At 45.4% G+C, this 13,643-nt stretch overlaps 3 protein-coding genes across 3 annotated transcripts in view; 2 read left to right on the plus strand and 1 right to left on the minus strand.

Annotated features, from left to right (window-relative positions):
• LOC130696460 (uncharacterized) overlaps positions 1–9,675 on the plus strand; it is a 96,603-nt gene extending 86,928 nt beyond the window's left edge. Inside the window, exons 13-20 of the mRNA XM_057519537.2 lie at positions 1,311–1,583; positions 1,670–1,893; positions 3,652–3,778; positions 4,209–4,579; positions 4,680–5,240; positions 5,356–5,641; positions 5,798–6,008; positions 6,090–9,675. Of these exons, the coding sequence (XP_057375520.1) occupies positions 1,311–1,583; positions 1,670–1,893; positions 3,652–3,778; positions 4,209–4,579; positions 4,680–5,240; positions 5,356–5,641; positions 5,798–6,008; positions 6,090–8,824 (4,788 nt within the window). The 3' untranslated portion in view covers positions 8,825–9,675. The remainder of the gene's footprint in view (positions 1–1,310; positions 1,584–1,669; positions 1,894–3,651; positions 3,779–4,208; positions 4,580–4,679; positions 5,241–5,355; positions 5,642–5,797; positions 6,009–6,089) is intronic.
• Positions 1–13,643, minus strand: part of LOC130696465 (dolichyl-diphosphooligosaccharide--protein glycosyltransferase subunit STT3B-like) — a 70,705-nt gene that overhangs the window by 39,230 nt on the left and 17,832 nt on the right. The gene's annotated exons all lie outside the window — the stretch shown is intronic.
• On the plus strand, positions 10,542–13,404 carry LOC130696466 (kelch-like ECH-associated protein 1). The gene is made up of 10 exons (XM_057519544.2): positions 10,542–11,003; positions 11,074–11,188; positions 11,255–11,418; positions 11,506–11,655; positions 11,717–11,830; positions 11,892–12,017; positions 12,081–12,309; positions 12,381–12,771; positions 12,827–13,036; positions 13,093–13,404. Exons 1-10 carry the CDS (start codon positions 10,821–10,823, stop codon positions 13,241–13,243), a joined length of 1,833 nt encoding a protein of 610 aa, XP_057375527.1. The 5' UTR covers positions 10,542–10,820; the 3' UTR covers positions 13,244–13,404.

Consider the following 13,643-nt stretch of genomic DNA (forward strand, 5'->3'; position numbering starts at 1 on the left):
GTTTAAACGGCCCTGTTCTTCTTCTTTTTTCTTCTCCTTTCATTTATACATCCATTTTTTGTTTTTGTTTTGTTTTCTTTTTAATTGCCGAAGCGTTCAGAGAACCTGCAAAGTGAGAAACGGCCTTGGTTTTGACGTCACACTTCGGAAAACATACGTTTTTTGTTATGTGTGCGCAAAAAAAGACATGGAAAATGAAAACACTTAAAACGTACACCATTTTTCAACAGCACGAAAAAAGAAAAAAACATTTGAAATAAAGCGTGGGCCCGACTCGGCTAATGTTTGTGTCGTGACCGCTTGCCCGTTTTGACCAAACATGGTCTTTTGAACTATGCACACAAACGAAAGCAGAATTCTTTTTATTCACCTCGGGTCTGCTAAACGTCAAAAAAAAAAAAAAAAAAATGCTCGGGCTCTTCTCTAAAAAAAAAAAAAAGAAAGGCCGTGTTTTCAAAGACGAATAAAAAACGTTTCGTTCGTTCGTTCTCGAAACGATCCCGAAATTTTTTTTTTTTTTTTTATCCCCAACCGTATTTTATTTTATTTTTTTTCCCAGCTGGCCTTGGTCAGTCCATTTTGGCTTGTTGCCCTGGCTGTGTGTGTGTGTTTTTATAAAGCTCATCATTAGAATCTGAAACCCTCATTACGATGGCAATGGGTTGCAACAACAAAAAAAAGAAGAAGAAGAAGAAGAAGAAGAAGGCCACTAATCACATGTTTCTACGTGATGAGTCGGGCCGGGCTATACAGCGATCCACTTATTCAAGCCCAAAAGGGCCCCCAGTTCGAAGACGTTTTACGAACACGCAGCGCTGCTATATATGTATCGTATAACCTCAAAAATAAGAAGAAGAAGAAGAAATTCCTTTTTCTTCAAACGCCGGCCCCTTCAATTAGGCTGCCTCTCTCTCTCTCTCTCTCTCTCTCTCTCTCTCATCTTCTTCGGAGTATTTAATGTCGACCAAAAACGGAACAGAGCAAATATGAACAAAGTTGGATAAGAAACCGACCAACCCGAAAATTGCCTCGGTGTATCGGGCCGAAATTTACGAGCCGAGCTGAAGACATAATGTAGCATTATCGTCTCGTAATCCGCATTAGACGTCTTTTTATCACTCTCACAAAAAAAAAAAAAAAAAAAGAAACGTTGCCGGAGCTCTAAAAATACTTGCATCTTTATTATTACTTTTTAAACAAAAAAAAAAAAAAAAATGTTATTACCATCTCGATGGAATGTTTTAAAAAAAGACAACTAATTTTATCCTTTTTTCTTTCTTTAAAAAAAAAATAAAAATAAATAAATGTAGAAGATGAAAGGTCTGATCCGGAAGCGGTCGACAACGGCCGCTCGGCTTCAACGGGCCTTTTCGGCCAAGAGCCTACGCACCGCCGCCAATCCGGCGGTGAGCGTCACACCGTCCGGCTCCAACGGCAGCCCAGGCGGCATCGAAATGGGAGCCGATAGCCCCGCCGTCCATCCGTCGCCGTCGCTAGCGACCACGCCCAACGCCAATCATAAAACTCCCGTCGAAAAGGAGAAGAGGCAGTTTATTATGGAAACGTCTGTTCAATTCATTAACGTGAGGACAAAATGAAAATGATTGCATTTTTCTTGTTCATTGAAAGCTAAATGACGTGTTTTATTGTTTTGTTTTTTTAAAAACAGGGATTGCAGAGTCGCGATCGGCACTTGTTTCTCTTCAACGATTTGCTGCTGATCGCCAAAGCGCGTTCTGGCGGCCACTTTAAATTGAAGGACAAAGTGCGCATCTCGGAACTTTGGCTGTCTACCGGAATCGAAGAAGTGGCCGAGGGTTCTGCCGGCAAGTCGCGCGACACTTCCTTCGTCATCGGATGGCCGCCGTCCGTCAACCTGGTCGCCACTTTCAGGTACACACAACTTCGCTTGTCCTCACCCCTCCCCCTACCCTTTTGCCAACTAACGTCATAAAAATGTTACAATATGGCTTCCACACATGTACGCGGCTAGTTTTCTTTTTTTTTTTTTTTTTTCTTTTTTTCTAAAGGAAGGTAACAAGCTCGGTGTAGGAAGGGTAGGGAATGTATCAAATTCCCCAGGTGGTGAAGCGTGTGTTTTTTTTTTTTCTTGTGCAACACAAAATCCAAGGAAAGAAAAAAAAAAAAAAATCTTGTTGGTTCCCACTCCCCCTTCCATATCTTATTTTGCCATCGTGTCTTTTTTTTTTCCAGTTAACCCCCGCCGGATGAAGTGTGTGTCATACGAGAAAAAAAAATAAAGGTAGGGTGGGAATGGTGGGGTAGAATAAAAAAAAAAAAATGGTAAAGGTAAAGTTCGCGGAATCACACACACACGCCAATCCACCCTCGTCAATAAACTTCTTTTTTTTTTTTTTTTTTTTTTTTTTTTTAATGCCCTTGAAAATGCAAAGAAAAATAAAAAGAGGGAGAGGGGGAGTACAGGTGAATACGTTTTCCGAAGATCTTTTAATATTTTTTCTTGGTCAAATCCGCAATCCTTCAGAAATGAGTCGTCGCAAAAGGATAGAGACCGGTTCTCTTCTCTCTCTCTCTCTCTCTCTCTTCCTCTTCTACTCTTTTGTCCTACCAGGAAATTTAAGAAGAAACTACCCCGAGGGAACTTACCTTTTCTACGTTCGAGAGGAGATATATGGGCAAGCGTGGTTTGATAGAGAGAGAGAGAGAGAGAGAGAGAGAGAGAGAGAGAGAGAGAGAGAGGGGGGGATTCTCAAACAGCCGGGTGTAGGTAAGGGAGGGGGGGGGTATGCGCTGTTTAAAAAAGAAAAAATCGATATCTGATTTCACCTGGATGAATACGAAGAATTCGAGAAATCTTGAGGGATGCTCAAGTATAGGCCAATAGGACACACAGACACACACACACACGAAAATAGGAACCCTATAGCAACGTTGTTGTTTCGCTCAGAAGGGAGGGAAGTACGGAATCAAAGAGGAAAACCAGTTTGCCACAGCCTCAGCTTTGTAGGTGTAGTTGTTTGTCAGTCATCCCGGTGCTTCGGTTTTTTCGCATATTGTTTGGTTTGTCCCATTTCACGCGCGCGTGTGTGTGTGTGTGTGTGTGTGTGTGGCACTTTGAGCTTCTACGATCGGCCATATGCGATGCGTAGACGATGAAGAAACTGTGGCGCAAAGTGATTTGTCGCTCGGCCTCGTCATTCGACGTGCCACCCGTGACCGATCACGTGACACGAGCTTCGGGCGCCAGTCTAACGGATAACATGCGAACGAGCAACAATGAGGTCGGCCATCCATCATCATGCAAATCGAGATTGGAATTGCAAGAGAGGCGACGCTCCAAATCCGAGTCTTATTTGCCCACGAGCGACTGTGTCGATGGGCCAGCCGAGTATGGCCACTTCTATTCTACGAAAAATATCTTGTTTTTCTCTGTGTGTGTGTGTGTGTTTCGATGGCCTTTCTAACTCGCTCGAACTCATCTCCATTTTCTTCGCGATGAACATTTTCCACAAAAAAAAAAAAAAAAAAAAAAAAGAACCGTTGGAACACCATTTCTAGTTATCTTTGTCTTTCGCTGATACGTTTCATCAGTTTTTTTTTTTTTTTTTTTTTTTTTTTAATTTAATTTCAATGTTTTTTGTTTTGTTTTTTCCTTATTGGGCGTAATAGTTCTGCGGCATTGCGCGATCTGTGGTGGAACCGACTGGGCCAAGCCGTCAAAGACGAACGGGATAAAGAGCCTAAAACTACGACTATCCAGATCACCTACCACGACGCCGTCCAGGCCATCGGATATGTAAGTAGCAGACATCGTCTCTTCTTATCCCTTTTTTTTTTTCATTTACTTGTGGCAATATAATAATAAAAAAAAGGGAAGCGATTGAGGGGGGGAGGGGGACTTTCTGGCCGAACGTGTTCTATCATGCACGTCAAAACGCATTAGCGTGTAACGGTCGGGAGTAGCAAGGAAAGACAACGAACGCGATTGTTCGGAAAATGAACCGTGACTTGTTGGCTTCCTCCCGTTGTGAAGATAATTATAATATAAAAAAAAAAAAAAAAATTGTACATAAAATTAATATGAGGAACAAAAGTGCGCACTTCTGGGGGGAGAGTCGTGAATGGCCATAACTGAAAGTCGCTAGTAAAAAAAAATAAAAAAAAAAATAAAATAAAGAACACGGGAATTTGATGGACTTTATTTTTGAAAAATTTTAACATGACAGACCAAGACATTGTCAGTGAGTCCGACGGAGACGGTGCGCGACGTCATCAAGCTGGCGCTGTCGCATCTGGAGATGTCCGGCACGGCCGACATCAACTCGTTCCGTCTGTGGCTGAAAACTGGCGCCGCATCGACATCGACGTCGGCCATCGACAGCGACTCGTCGCCTTATCCGCTCATCGGTCACGAACTGCCGTTCGCTATCAAAATGAACTGCCTGCGCGAGTACATCGGCCGCTCGGCCGTCGACAATGACAACAGCATGCACATGGAGAGCAACGGCAACGGACTGAGTATGCCAATCGACATGCTCGATCATTGCAACAACATCTACAACGCAGATCCGGCCGCTCGCTGCCAATTTATCCTCAGGTTCTTATCAACTTCCTTCTTCTAGAAAAAAAAATAAAAATAAAAATAAAAATGCTAATCAATTCAAATGTTTCAACTTGACTTTGGCTGGCGATGTTAGGAGTGTGCAGAAACCCAGTTTTAATGGCAGCGTGCTGGGCAACGCGAAGCAAGTGGTGGCGACCAAGACGAATGGCGCCGGCGGCGCTGGCAAGGCCAAGAAATCGCCGACGAGGATACAGAAGGTGTTTCGCAGGGTGCAGAGCAAACCGGATTCGCTGGAGACGATTGGCGCCGCCAATCCGACGTCGCCCACTTTATTGGCTGCTGCCAAAGCTGGCGCTTTCTTTGGCCAGCCGCTGGCGAAAATTTTTGCGCAGGCCGACCAGTTGCCTCAACCAATTATGGACATGCTGCTGGAACTAAGAGCCAAAGGTCCGCACACGGTCGGCATTTTCCGCAAGTCGGCCAATGCTCGACAGGTCCGTGAGATCCGCGAGCGCATCGACGCCAACGGAACCCGCATGGACTGGAATAACGTCAACGCCGTCGTCACGGCCGTCGTCTTCAAGGATTTCCTCCGTTCGTTGCCCGACAGTCTTCTCTGTTCCGGCATGTACGACCAGTGGCTCCAGGTGGCCGCCATGGACGGCCAAGATTCGGCCCTCGATAAAATTAAAGGGTATTTATTTATTTTTTTTTTTTTTTATTGTTTTTATTTGTTTGTTTCTCACCACTGAAATTAAAATGAAATTTAAAAAACAAAAATATGAATTGTGGTGGTTTGGCTCGTCAAGGTTGTGCGATCGGCTGCCCAGTGCCAACGTGACGCTGTTGCGCCATTTTCTGTGCGTGCTCCTGCACATAGTGGCCAATTCTTCCCACAATATGATGTCAGCCTCGAATTTGGCCGTCTGCGTCGGGCCGAGCTTGCTCTGGGCGCCAGTTTCCACTTCCAACGCATCCGCCGCAGCCCTGAACCCAGCTCTAGCTCTGAGCGCCGAAGCCACAGCTTCGAAACAAGTGCCCGCCCTTGTGGCCGTTCTCATTGACAAGTGCACGCTCCTCTTTGGCGCCGAGACGGTATATTATTCTTTCTGCTTTTGTTTCACACACTCAATCAAAAGTTAAAAAACAAAAAAAAAAACAACTAACGCATTTTTTTTTTTCATTTCCTTTTTTTTTTTTTTTTTTTTTTTTTTTTTTTGAAAAATCCAATGTGACGCGTTACCGCTACAGGCCAATTTGTTGAATGACAAACCACCAGTAGCCACATCCGCAGCGGAAGCGCAGAACAGTAGAAGAGTGAGCTGTAACACGAATGGCGTGACGACCAACGGTCACAGCCGGAGTCGCCAAGCTCCCGTACAAAAACACATGGCCAGACAAGGATTGATGCAGCACGATTCTGGCAATGAAGAATCCGACAGCTTGCATAGCCTCTACCACTGTAATTATTATTCATTTAAAAAAAAAAAAAAAAAAAAAAAGAAAGAATTTGTTTTAATTCAATTATTTTCTAAAATTACAGCGGATGTGATGCGCCGAGATGATTCGTCCATCGACAGTTTGGAACGAGAACTTTTGGGCGATGGATTGGAACACGATCACCACGTCCACTCGATCCATATGAGACGCGACAAGATGTCCGTCACGAACTTGTCGCGCGATTCCGGATTGACGCTGTCCGATACGCAGCTTTACACTCCGGATGAAGACATGGAAGAAGGCAGTGAATCTTCGTCTTCGGGACGAGGATCCGACCGCGACAAATCGAGAAACGCCGTCCAGATGCGATCGCGGTCCACCACTGCGTCCGCCACCATCGTGTCCAGTCGCATGGATCAAACGCGCTCCTTGTACGCCGTACCGTCCATCCGCAACGGAGACAAGAATGGCATCCAAAACGGATCTATCCGTCTCCTGGATAGCTACGGAAAACTCAACGGCGGGCCGTCTAGCTATACCCCCGTCTACGACCATTCGCGTCCGGATGCTGTTTACCGTAAGCTCTCGGACGATGTTGTCTACGCCGTCCCCAAGGCGACTCCGACCGTCGTCCTGGGCGAAGAATACCAGTCGGGTGGGTCGCACTTCCAGCGACAGGACTGGTTCAGGCGCAAATCGCACAACCGCAAGCAATCTGGCGGAGTCAAATTCGATTCGCCGCCCCTTTCGGGCATGATGCTTCGCCGTAGCGCGTCGGATGAGAGCCTGGCTAATGGCAATCAATCGCAAGATATCCATTATCATCAGAACTACAAGAAACCGGCCGCACACCGCAAAGGACGGGCTCCTGCTCCGCCCGTCGGCAGCCGAATGGCCATGGATTGCATGGAACTGTCGCGTCGATCGAAATCCGACGCCAATCTCGATCTTGATGGATTGCGTTTCTACGTCGACGAACCGGATCGCCGTGCCAACGGGCATAAAAGTCCGTCTCGCTCCGGCGGATCGATCCGACCGAGTCATTCAACACCGCACATAACGGCCGAGGAGCAGGCCTCGACGGCCGACCGTTCATACGATTCCAGTACCCTCAGCGACGACGATTCGACTCCGCACGTCAGCCGTTCCAACTCGCGCGGATCCAAGGACTATCGGGCGGTCAATTCCGCCTGGGAATCCACTTACGGAGCTCTAACTGTTCCAGTTCCTGCTCCTATTCACATCATCGTGTCGCAAGACGGCATGGGATCGATTGTGTACCCTAGCAACGGAACGCCGTCCACCAAACATTCCAGCCGGATGAGCAGTGCAAGCACCAACAGCTCGAGCAGGATGACGACGACCTCTACTCCGCACCACGAGCACAGATCGAGGCAAGCGGAACGCCGGCCCGTCGTCAGTTGCGTGCCCGCATCCGGCGGCGGCGGCGGCGGCGGCGGCGGCTCTTCGTCTCGTTCTTCTCACTACGCCGCCACTCCGCCGAGCGGATCGAGCAGGTACGCCGATTACGACACGGTCATTTACGCCAGCAACGGCGGACGTCGTTCGCGCGAGCAGCGCTCCGAGGACACCAGTCTCTATTCGGTCCATTCCAACGGCAGCGGGTCGCTGAGTGGCACTCCGGATATACCCAGCTACGAGGAAGCCATGATGAGCAGGCGCCAAAGACATCAGGGCACGCCGCAGACGGGCGGTACAAACTGGACGACGTGGAAGGAGAAATCCAACCACAACAACAGCCTAATTCAAGTGCGCGCCTCGCCGATTCGCCTCAACGGCCAGCAGACGGAAGAATCCGGGTGGGACTCTGAAGGACTGACGCCACCGCCTCTACCGCCCAAAAGCGATCCGATCCCGCCGCTTCCGCCCAAGCAAAAGATCCATTTGCGTTCGCACCCGGTGCGGATGCGAGTCAACAACTCGGCGCAGTCGCCTTCAACGAACCGAACTCGGCCTGTAACGATCCATATGGACGCTTCCATTCTGTCCAGTTTGGACGGAAGTGGAACTTCGAGTCCGACTCAGCCTCCGTCGCTTCCGCGCAAGGAGCGACGCGGCAACAATGTGAGCGTCGTCTCGATTGAGAACAGCTACACTCCGCTCCACCGCTCTTTCGCCTTTTCCACCCACAACCTCCGCACGGCCATGGAGAACGCCGGACGGGAAGAGTGGACCACAGCCAAAGACGACGACCAGGAAGATTTGAGCGACCAGGAGAGAAGGGACCAGGAAATTCAGACGTCTGGACACTGGGCCCAGTTTTGCGAGATTGAGACGCAGACTTCGCTCTCACCGCAACCCAGTCTGACTCCGTCTGCCTCTTCGGCCGACGAAGCTCCTCCTCCGCCGAAACTGACGGTCGGCCGCTACGAGAAAAACACTCGAGGCGTCAACAGGAGACGCGAAGTGGCCGTCGAGACGGAACGCAGCCGTCCGCGAACGAAGGACTCGTCCACCGGGAGAGATGGATTGGGGCTTCACCGATCTCACTCTCTCCCACCACTGGACAAGGTGTCGTCTGAAGACGGGTCGGACGACGACGACGAAGATGTCGAAGATGTCGAAGAAGAGAAGCAAGACTTCGCCAGTCAGCCGCAACAGCAGACACCGAGCACCGCAACTAGTCAGGCACTCCGGCGGGCTGAAATCAGCTGGAGTGTCTCTCAACTCCGGGCTCTCTTCAACGGCAACTCTAGCGTCTCCAGCGGTACCAGCATTCCGCCACCGTATCGCTCTCCACCTGCTCACCAGCAACAACAGCAGACGAGACAACGATCCGAATCTACCGACAGTTACGGAGAGGAATCTTACGTTTGACCATCAAACTTGTAACATTCCATCATCACTAGAAGACGATGTGACTTCTTCATCAACATTTTTGTATTCTTTTTCAACAGCGTGGGAGATGAGAAAGACTTTCAACGTCCCACGCTTCACAATCTTGACACTGTACACTTGGAAAAAAAAAAAAAAAAAAAATGGGGGGGAAAAAAAACGAGAAAAGAAAAAAAAAAGAAATATTAAAAAAGAGAGAATGGGATGAATTAAAGTTTATCCTACTTCGTGTTTGAGATTAGCCGCTTCACATTTGCTCCAGATCTACAATAGTTTAAGTGCTGCATATATACATTATACATATATACATAAAAGTACATATTACATACCTACATACACGCATGCATATATAATTCTTTAATGATGTCATTCTGCTCAACATAACTCTTTAAGAAGAAAGAACCCCCCCCCCCCTCCACATGCTTCCAAGCACCAGGTTTTTTTTTTGTGTGTGTGTGTGTGTGTGTGTACATATAGAACAGCTATTTGGTTCATCGGTCTCCCAACAGAAAAAAGAAAAAGAAAATTAACTGCCTTTTTTTTTTTTTTTGTTTAAAGAAAATGATTTCATGGGAATATCCCTAATATTATTATTACCGTTTTCTCCTCCCTCCTCTCCTTTTTTTTTTCTTTCTTTTGTATTGAATTTCATAATTTAAAATAGCCACCAAGTTCGTGGAATCTCGAGGTAGGAGAGCTTTTGTCCCTTGTTCGTGTGAATTGAAATGGCTGAAAAACATGCAAAAGTGCACTTTATTCTTGTACAATACATGTTCAACTTTTGTCATTTGTGTAACTCTTTAAATACACAATCCTTATTTCCATTTTTAAAAGATCGACCGCATTTTCTTTTCTGTAAAAAAAAAAAAAAAAATAAATAAAAAATCGATTCGCTGAGAAATATATTACGAAATCTAAAGGACGTAAAGGACGAAAATAGTTTTAATAGCAGACAAAATGACAACGTCCGATATGAAAAAGGCCAAAAGTTTGAACATTTGATAAAACGACAGTTACAAGTTTTTATTTCCCCCTTTCTTTTTCGGAGATAAACTTTGGACTTTTGACAGCTGCTTACATAAGGCTGGCACGTCATCAGTGCTCTCGGTCGTTCATTATCTCATTTTTTGTTTTTGTGCTGTAGCAAGGTTGCAGCATGACACAGCATATTTTTTTCCACACTGGCTTTACCGGAGGAGACCCATAGGGTTAGCGCATTGCAAAAACTGGTTCTATTGGTTGCCTTTTTTCTAAAATTATCGAACCATAACCAGGCAGCCAGGCAGCTCAAGTTCTCTAGAATCGCATTAATTGAGAGCCATACTTCCCTGTGGTTCTTCAGCGAATACGGTATCAATTTGCATTCGCTTTTGGCACAGTAGAACAAAAAAAATTCTTTCAGTGGTAGCACGACAGTTTGGTAAAATTGAGCTTAGTAAAGGCAAGTAGAACTCCTGATTCATTTTCCCGAGAACCTAGCCATTGTACAAGACGGAAGAGTACGCGGCCAAAGTGTTTCCTGGTAGGTATAAGAATGGACGTTAAGTTTAGTACGTAATGGGGTGTATGGCAGGTTCTGTCATAGTCGACTTCGTTGTGTGCTAACTAGTCGACTATTTATCTTCGACTGCCCGTACTCGAATGTTGATAACTGCGTGGACTCTGAACGAAAAGGAAAAGGAGGAAGGGAAGAGTAAGCATGACATAGCTAAATTTAAATGCTGTTCATTAGTACCTCACCTGAAAACAGCTGAGGCTTGTGGTCTCATGCCCTGCTTGTCAGGTTTTGAAATACTTGTATGAAAATGTGTTTGAACGAAATCGTCCTGAAATGTTTCCACATTACTGGCTGTGGTGTTGTGACATATGTTCTTTGTCTATGAAAAACTCAGGAAAGGAGAGAAGTTATTGTCACGATCAAACTACTGAAGTCGTGTGTTTTATGGTTCGCCGAGAAGTGCCATCATTCTAGTTCACAATGGACAGCAATCCTGGTTGTTCAAACACAGGATTATCACAATGTTGGAAACTACGGTCACATTGTTCTCAAGCTTCCAGCGATCACAGCATAGTTTCAGGTTTGGATCCTGCTTCGTTCACATTCACTGCTCAAGGAGAAATGAAGTGTTGCATTAAATCTTATCAATATGATCTGCTTAAGGTAAAAGTTTTTAAAAATATCTTAAGGTTCTATGTCAACTTAAAAAGCGATTGTCACTATTTTTCTACAGAGTCTGTATGTGATGAAGCATAACCAGATGTTAACAGATGTACGGTTGGATGTGGCGAATGAATCCTTTCATGCCCACAAGATAGTATTGGCAGCTGCCAGTCCGTACTTCAAGGGTAACAGAGACATTACATGACAAATTTCGTGTGCTGATTTTTAAGACACACTGTTTTGCAATATAGCAATGTTTACAAGTGGCCTACGAGAAAAGGAGGATTCTCTTGTCAAGCTGCAAGGAGTTTGCCCAACTGTGATGAGCAAACTTCTTTCTTTCATTTATACTGGTGAAATTGTGATTAATCAGTTAGTTGTCTGCCAGTTGCTTCCAGCTGGAAGCATGCTTCAAGTAAGGATGTATAACCTATATCAGCCTAAACACTGTACAGTATTGGGGGTTGTAATAATAAACAAATGGATTGCCAATCTTTCATAGGTATCTCCAGTGATTCAGGCGTGTTGCACTTTCCTTGAAAGTCAATTAGACCCAAGTAATGCCCTTGGCATTGCAGCATTTGCTGAGCAGCATCACTGTAGTAATTTGTATGAAGCCGCAAATGATTTCATTGATCAGCATTTTATTCAAGTATGCTGTGGACTTCTATTTGTCCAAAGGGAAATGCTTTATAAACTTTCCTGTTTTTTAGGTTTGTCAAGTGGAAGAATTCTTGCAACTGAGTTCTTGCCAATTGGTAGCTCTTATCCGACGCGATCATTTAAATGTTAGGGAAGAACGGGATGTATACAATGCTGTTTTAAAGGTGAAAATGTCTCGTGACTTCATATTTAATTCACCATTTGACGATGCGGTATGTATCCCAGTGGGTTCGAAGTAATGAAGAGCACAGACGGCCTAGAATGGAAGACATTTTAGGAGCAGTCCGGTGCCATTATCTCTCGCCCAGCTTCCTAAAGGACCAAATGAAGAATTGTGATATATTGAAAAAAGTATACTTTTTTTTTAAAGATCCCACACATTTTGTGATGTTACAAAGATTCCTTATTGCGTAGGTACCAGCCTGTCGCGAACATTTAGCAAAAAATTTTCAAGAACTGTCGCTCCACAAATCGCCTTGTGTACCGCAAAGGACTCCGTCAGCTCCTTGCGTTCTTTACATTGTAGCTGGTTTTTCGCGTCGTTCCATTAACCTGTTTGAAGCCTTCTCTGCCAGTGAGAGTCGTTGGCTCCCACTAACGCCATTGCCGAAGTCTCGTTCAGGTCTTGGAGGAGCTTTTCTGCGTATGATTCGTTCAATTTTCGAAAGATTGAACAAGAAGAGATCGAAGTATTGATGGTTTAATTTGAAATAGGTGGTGTATTTTATACCGTTGGTGGCCGAGAAAACGTCCCGGAAGCGGTAGGCGATAGCGGACACGTAAACGCTTACGATCCAACAACCAACACATGGCAATCGCGGGCCGATTTGCTGCAGACTAGACACCGCCCAGGCTTAGCCGTCCTCGATGGATATCTCTATGCGCTAGGTGGAGCATCTGGAAAAACAAATTTGGACTCGGTCGAGCGCTACAATCCTGAACGGATTCAATGCGAATGGGTGGCACCCATGAAAAATCCCCGAGTCGGCGTAGCGGCTGCTGTTGTCAACCGACTTCTTTACGCCATTGGTGGATTCAATGGTGTAGATCGCTTAAAAACAGTTGAGTGTTTCCACCCAGAAAAAAATGACTGGATATTCGTTAGGTAATATCCTACTTTTTCCGAGTGTAATTTAATACTAACAACGGTGAGTTTGCAGCCCAATGAATCAGCAACGAAGCGGTGCCGGAGTAGTGGCTCTTGGGCCATATATCTTCGTCGCTGGCGGAATGAGTCCTACTGGTCAACTGAATTCTTTTGAACGATACGACACAGAAAAAGATGTCTGGACACCTTTGAGTCCGATGTTGTCAGCTAGAAGTGCACTGACTTTGGCAGTCCTGGAAAAACAAATCTACGCCATGGGAGGGTACGGAAATGAACGCCCATCTTTGAATACATTTCTAAGCTTATTGCTTTAATTAGATTCAATGGAACCAGCGTTGTCGACGTAGTAGAAATTTATAATATTGAAACTGATCAATGGCGTGTTGGCCCACCGCTGACCTGTCCGCGCTCCGGTCATGCATCTGCAGTTTTCTGCTCACCGTGTTCTGCTCATTCGGCACCCGGCTGACGTTACTCATCAAAGGCCTTAGTTATATTATCTAAATTGTAAAAATAGACTCCAGCCACGAAGTCATCAATCAATGGTGTAATTTTTTTTTATGTACATAATCACCGTGTATATAACAATAAAAATAAATGGGCATTGCAAAAGTGCCTTTCACGCACTAATTTGAAGCTGCATAAGCTGCGTACAAGTTAACCAAAGTATGATTTACAAAAATGATGAAAAACAAGAATATTCTAATTACGGTTAGCTATAGATAACTATAGATGATTCTGATTCAAAATTCACCAAGGAACCCTAAAATGGAATTTGTTTTTACGTAAAATTTATAGTTCTTGAGTAATCTAAAATGTAAAGTTAGTGTGTGTGCGAAGCGAAACCATTACTAGCGCGCCAGTACGCT

The sequence above is a fragment of the Daphnia carinata genome, chromosome 5, assembly GCF_022539665.2.
Source record: "Daphnia carinata strain CSIRO-1 chromosome 5, CSIRO_AGI_Dcar_HiC_V3, whole genome shotgun sequence".
NCBI classification, from domain to species: Eukaryota; Metazoa; Arthropoda; class Branchiopoda; order Diplostraca; family Daphniidae; genus Daphnia; species Daphnia carinata.